This window comes from Setaria italica, chromosome III, assembly GCF_000263155.2.
Source record: "Setaria italica strain Yugu1 chromosome III, Setaria_italica_v2.0, whole genome shotgun sequence".
Taxonomy (NCBI): Eukaryota; Viridiplantae; Streptophyta; class Magnoliopsida; order Poales; family Poaceae; genus Setaria; species Setaria italica.
The window spans coordinates 24,815,684-24,822,484 of NC_028452.1; the positions used below are offsets into that span (position 1 = coordinate 24,815,684).

The 6,801-nt window shown below is 37.0% G+C and overlaps 1 protein-coding gene across 1 annotated transcript in view; it reads right to left on the minus strand.

The window, feature by feature from the left end:
* Nucleotides 1-6,801, minus strand: part of LOC101780377 (serine/threonine-protein kinase TOR) — a 34,639-nt gene that overhangs the window by 2,355 nt on the left and 25,483 nt on the right. Inside the window, 18 exon segments of the mRNA XM_004962286.4 lie at nucleotides 148-220; nucleotides 302-363; nucleotides 440-523; nucleotides 609-737; nucleotides 831-1,004; nucleotides 1,610-1,770; nucleotides 1,918-1,984; nucleotides 2,071-2,145; nucleotides 2,228-2,308; nucleotides 2,588-2,779; nucleotides 2,850-2,963; nucleotides 3,563-3,769; nucleotides 4,938-5,152; nucleotides 5,232-5,397; nucleotides 5,568-5,696; nucleotides 5,779-5,919; nucleotides 5,998-6,108; nucleotides 6,177-6,245. Of these exon segments, the coding sequence (XP_004962343.2) occupies nucleotides 148-220; nucleotides 302-363; nucleotides 440-523; nucleotides 609-737; nucleotides 831-1,004; nucleotides 1,610-1,770; nucleotides 1,918-1,984; nucleotides 2,071-2,145; nucleotides 2,228-2,308; nucleotides 2,588-2,779; nucleotides 2,850-2,963; nucleotides 3,563-3,769; nucleotides 4,938-5,152; nucleotides 5,232-5,397; nucleotides 5,568-5,696; nucleotides 5,779-5,919; nucleotides 5,998-6,108; nucleotides 6,177-6,245 (2,250 nt within the window).

Consider the following 6,801-nt stretch of genomic DNA (forward strand, 5'->3'; position numbering starts at 1 on the left):
AAAGTTTTGTATCATACGATCTAAAAACTGCTAAACTAATTGTTGGTCAAATATTACAAAGTTTGAATCTTGAGACACCTGCGTACCTTATCAAAAGAATCGAGAAGTAATTGGAAAGGCATAATACACAGAACAAAGATTACTCACTTTTTCAGGGAATTTTTCTCGATTCATTGAAGCCTCAAAGCAATCTCCAAAGTCAATGTGTAATATTTTTCCACTGAAATAAAAGAACACCCTTATTACAAAAAATAATTGTATCATAGATACGGTTAATTGAAGAATAGCTCTGTAGATGTACCTATAGCGATCTAACATGAGATTGCTTGGATGTCGATCTCCCAAACCAAGCAAATACCCAACCTGGAATTTACCTTTTGAGCACCTTAAACTAATGAAAATTCCATTTGAAAAAACAGAACAAGACAGTAACTCATACCATGCTCATAACAGCCAGGCTTCTAGTGTAGTTTGTACGCCGCTCAAGCCATACTTCAGAAGTTCGACTTTTCAACCACAGGACCTGCCCCAGTTTATTTACATAGAATCAAGCTACAATGTCGGAAATACAAAGGGCATACTCATTGAGACAAGACACAGCGCAATACCTTCGCAAGGTCATTTCCTTCAGTATTTTGCAAAGCATGCTGAAATACTTCCACCTTTGCAATGAGGGGTAAGTGATCATAATCGGGTGCAAAAGCCAACATAAGCCTGTGCTCCTGATTTAAGAAAATCTGGACAAGAAAAAAACAATAATTTGTAAATAGAAGGAAGCAAAATACATATAGCTTGTTTCAGATGAAAACAAGTGACTACATCACACAAACCTTCCTGGCATCTCTGTACTCACGGATCAGAGCATGAAGCGTATCGCAATTTGGAACCCATCCAATTAAACCACTGTTAGGCGACAAAGGTATAACAGCATATCTTTGGATCGATAAATCTTTCTCTGATGTTTTCCTTGAGTTCTCTAGGAGAGTATTCACCAGACCAAAAAGCTAAATTGAGAACAAAGAAAATTAGATACTGTAAAAGAACAAAATTACACACAACAGGTCGAACTGTAAGTGATATCTATGCTAATTTCACTATCAAGCAAGAATAATGAAACAGCAAATTCTTCTTAAGTGATAATTACTGAACGGTCAAGAGGCTCCAGCCCCCCTAAGAGTGCATCCGTACTTTCAAGTTTTAAGAATCAGAGTTGAGGAAGGAAAGTGCTACTGCTATTTATGCTCACATCATATATTTTCTAACAGTGTTCAGCCACGAGAAGCTGCCAGTGGGGTTTTTCACCTAGTTTAAAACTATCACATTCCCTTTACAAAATCAAGGCCCATTAATTGTTTTTTGAATGGACACCCAAACAGACTTAGTGTCAGATTTTGGATTTGTGGTTTACCTTGGTCTATTTTGGATTCAAATCAAAGAGACAGATCAATACCACTGAGGTTGTAAGCCGTAAGGTAAGTTTTTCTTTTTCTTGACTTTCACAATTTTATGGCACACAACACAAAGATGTGTTTCTCAAGACTACATTACTAATAACAAAAGTACCATTTAAACAAGTGTAAAAAAATATATATGTCAACAAAATACAGACCTGCATTACACGTTCATCTTGCCTTAAATCTTCATGGCCTTTAAGCAAGAATGCATAATCTTTGCCATCACTTCCATGGATTGTCAGTTTTCTTGGTCTTTGTTTTGAAGTTATCACAATCAATTGAGGAACAAAATACTCAATCGTCACAAGTGGTAAATCTGGAAGTAAAATGTCAATCTAAATATTAGAATTCTATGAAGTGGGATAAAAATCTAGGTTCCTGGGGCCTCAACGATGTAAGAAAACAGTACAGGTTCCCTCAAAAACAGAGCTAAAATAAATATTCTAATCGGTAACAGCAAGACCTGCAGCATAAGTTCCTGGCACAGCAAGTTCCAACGTTCGACATTTGAGTAGCTCGGGTGAAACAGACTGAAAGAAACAATGTATAATTGATCAGAGAAGATATGGCAAAAAAAAAAACTGATATCTGATAATAGAAATAACAATGTTCTTACGTGCAAATCGAGAGTTGTGAGACTTGGAAGCTGTTTGTCAATTCTTCTGAAAACATGGTAATACAAATCCCATGCCTAAAGAACATAATAGTCATCCTCAGACACATTGTTAACAGTAGTCAATACACATGTTACCAAAATGACGGTCTTTATCTACCTTTGTTAGCTCAGCATCCTCTCCTGTTTCCCGATATTTCAAACAACATTCATGAGCTTCCAGTAATTCATGTCCATAAGCCTGAAATTATTTTTAATAAAAATAAGTTACAAAATGCATTATGAATAAATTCATTTGGAAAAATGAAACTAAGTGTTGCTAATTCAACTGGCCAAGGCACCAGTATGACCAGAGTTCAAAATCAGAACAGATTGAGCAGTTAATCTATACTAAATATAAAATCATGAAACACTACCCAAATGGTAAGGTGCTCAGGACAGAGAGCTGGACATATGTCCACAACTCCACATACAGCATTGGAACATTTAACTAGAGCATATAATTTTCATGAAACAATACCTGAATGAAGGCATTCTCTTTAATTGTCTCAGCCCCCCTCTCAAGCATTGCATGCAATGGCTCAAGTACAGCAAGCATTCCTTCGATATTGTGCTCGCCAAAATACATCCTGCTAGCTTCCTCAAGAGCCTCATGCCACATTTCATGCCACAAAATAGCTACCCGTATCAGTTCCTTTGATACAAGTTGTGCCTGGTGCAACAAAGTAGAATTAGAATTCTACGCATCATTCCTTAAAAGATCCACAGCTAATGAAGCAAACCTGGTCAACAAGACCTCCACTATGCTGGCGGATCTTATCAACGACCTCCTGTGCTGCACGTTGTCTCAATACACTTATTGATTTGCAGGCAACCAATAGAGGATACATCAATGCCTGATCAAGATGAGTCATCAAAAACGAAAATTAGAAGGTAAAACAAGTCCCTGTTGCGTGCCAGCTAGTTACGACGCATATTGTCTCTAACTCGTAGCCACATTTGGCAACCACCAGTTATATAAGTGTGTTTCAAATGAATATAAGCTCTAGAGCACTAAGAAATTTCATTAAAATGGGGAAAGAAAAAAAAAGAGAATGCAGAAAACTTGTGATCAAGGAATAAACACAGAATGTGATTGAAATTTTTTTAAAAAGAAGGATGAGGAATAGAAAAACATAAGCACGAAACAATCCTACAACCATGGTGAAGCATGAAAAGCTAATAACTCCATGGCCATATTGTGTATACCATGCAAATGAACAAAGAACGTTAAAATATTTTGATCTGAAACAAAGGATTTACAGATGTTTCTCTAGATTGCTGGATATGCATGTCAGTTTCTGTTGCATGTCCTTTCCATAGTTAAACTAAAAATGATACTTCAGGTACAGCACTACGGTAGATGTAGTAATGCACAACCATAACAAATTACGTGAATAGCATTGAAGAACAGTCATAGTAATAGTAGCTAACATATGTAGGCTATAATACAAACCTGTGGATGCCCCTTTCCGATTCGAACTAGCAAAGATTGTATCAGTTCTCTAACTACCCTATTGTTCGAATGAATCCTTGCAATTATCTGGGGCAGCACAACCAACCACATCTCAATCTTGACAAGTGAAAAGCCTTTCTGCAATGCCATTTGAACTTCTGAGGTAGCCCCATAGTTGAACCAAAGAGTCAATAGACGAAGGATATCCTACAAAAAAAAAAAAAACTCAACTTCGAAAACCAATTTACAGCTAATCAAAATTAAATTAATAAATGAGGTATTAAGGAAGGCTATTTTCTGCAGGTCGTATAACAGCAGGGAAGGTGTTTTCATGGCACAGAAGTTGCAATATCCATTAGTTAGCAGCTGATGGTTTAAATCAATCTCAGCCAATAATAGTACTTCCAAGTTACCAGTCTTCAAAAGTGGCTCATGTGTGCAAAATTCCCACTTAAGCTGGAAGACATTATAGTAGAGGGATAGCAATAATGTATATATCACTGCATTTACCGTTAAATATACACATAAAACAATTTTCTGGAATGATTAAAATGTTTAACACAGCAGGAAGTGTAACTCAAGAGAACAATAAGATAGCAATGTCCACAAGCTCAATATACTTTAACATGGGCTTTGCAGCTACTATCTCCATTCTTTTTTATACTTGTCATTTTGGAATCAAAACAGAAATCAGATGCATGTCTTTAACCACTACTTTTTTCTAAGCATTTGTTACTGAAATCTATTAAAAATAAACTAATGCTTTTCAAGTGGCACGTCCTACTTTCATGTGCGCGTGTGCGTGTGTTGTGTGCCTATTTCGGCCTAACTCCCCTTCTATTAATGCAATGATATGCAGCTCTCCTGCATATTCGAGAAAGAAAACATCTATTTGAGAACAGAGGGAGGACACTTTTTTTTAATCTATCATTGCAGGCTTCGAACCGATGGAACTACTACTATTTCCGTATCGAAATATTCGTCGCTGTTGACTTTTGATCATGACATTTGACCATTCATCTTATTAAAAAATTATGCAAGTAGGAGTATCATTTATTTTGTTTGCGACTTACTTTATCATGAAATGTACTTTAAGCATAATTAATCTTTTCATATATTTACAATTGATTTTTGAATAAGATGAATGGTCAAACATTGTGAGGACAAGTCAACAGTGACAAATATTTCGAATCGGAGGGAGTATTAAACAAAGACAGTAATGACAAACCAAGCAAACTATTACAATAAAGAAGTCTGGCTTCCTGCCAAACTAATGTTGAAAGGTGAGATAAAAACTTCTCAAGGGTGGTCAATGATGAGTTCAGAAAAGAACCTTTTGCTCAAAAGAACAGAAATCAAATAACAGCAGATTCACCTGTAAGCTATCATCAACACCTTTCGTTGTAGATGCACAAGCAATAGAGTAGAAATACCCAGTTACTGCTGCCACAACATATTTTCCTGCAATATCAGGTCTGCCTCGCAAGGTATAGCGTGACATGACTTCTGTGTTGAACAAAGCCCATAAATGCCAGGCCTTGCCCCAGTCCTTTGCACTTAGTGTGGCATTATTATAAGAAATCAAAATTTCTGGAAAGAAAAAAACAGTTATTTCAAAAAGAAAAAAAAATTAAGGAACAACAAGTGCAAAAGCTGACACTGTTGATACCTTGAATAGAATCATCATCTAATGCAGGTGAGAGTGCCCTCTTCCAGCTACCAAGTGTCAAATAAACACGAGCAATGAGTGGTACACCAGCATTTGACATGGTACCATGGTTTGCTGACGTTCCAGGAAAACTGTCCATAGTGGTAGCAATCTGCACAGATAACTCCTGTTCCCCAAAGAAAAAAAAAAGAAAGTATGATGTGCACTACAATTTAGCCAAGGAAAAAGGAAAGTATGATGTGCACTGCAATATACCATTTTTTTATTTTATTTTATTTATCAAACATGCAGGAGCGCACTGCAAAGTTTTTTTTTTACAGGCAGAAACAAACTTACTTGTAATCTAGAAAATGCATCCCTCCTTTTAAGCTCATCGCCAACAGCATACTGGTATTTGAGATAGGCCAGGGCTACTTGTGGATGTGCATGATACAGTGTCAATTCAGGGGAAGATTCAGGATCAAACTGCAAGTGGCATCAGAAATTAATTTTGTCATAGAGAGGAGTTAGGCATGCACATGCCAATTAACGACAATTGTTCGGTTACCTGTAAAAGTTTGACTAAAGTAGACCTAGCCTGACTAATACGACCATTCTTCCAGCAAAGTTTAGCAAATTTTATCCAGGTGTCTCTGTCTTCGTTGGGAGGAAGAACCAACTCTCTGACAGCAAGTAGGGCTTGCCACACCTGAAATATTTTTGGAAGTCAATACAAACAGTAAATGAGGCATAGATCAGCAGTCAATAGCAAAAACATAATACTAGCCTCCACATTCCGTTTTGTTCCTTTAATGCGCTCATTCCACATATTGCGAATAAGTTCCCTTCGTCCATCAGCAATCGGGCTTTCCACCGGAAGGGTGCAGTAATCAATCACCTACACACCACACATTTTGTTAGCAAAACAACAATGTACTTAGAACGTAACCTAGAACAAGAAAATACCTCTTCCAGTTCTGAAAGCTGTTGAACCCGCACCATATTATTATAAGCACGCTCATAACTCTCAAGTACCTGGCCACAAGAATTGTCACAAAGCAATTATAAATTATGATACAAATGATGAATTTCAAGAGCAAACTGGTAACATCTGAAAGCAATCACTGTATTCATTAGAAAAGTGTGAAGGCAGATACTGCAACAATACTGCCTTTATAAAATGCATGAATTTTAAAAAAACATGTGACATTCTTGGGTTTCTTCAGACACATTTAATTTCAGCCAAACATCCATTTTTATCTAGATCCCCCATGAATTTAGAGGGGTGGAGTTATTTAGGCATTTGCATGTCTATATTAAGCAGGGTTTTTCTGCAACTTATTACATGTATGCTAGGCCTTTGTGTCATTCCAAACAGAGGAGTATCCCCATAGCCAGCAGTTGATTTAATATATCAAAAAAATTCACGGAATTTATATAGAGAAAAATATAACAGCCACTCGATCAGCATGTGCTTTGTAGGAAAAAATCCATTTTACTCCCCCCCCCCCCCACCCCCCCACCCACCCACAATTCGTTTGGTCCAACTGGCTCCCAGTATAAATTTTTTAACTGTTTTACCCCCAAACTA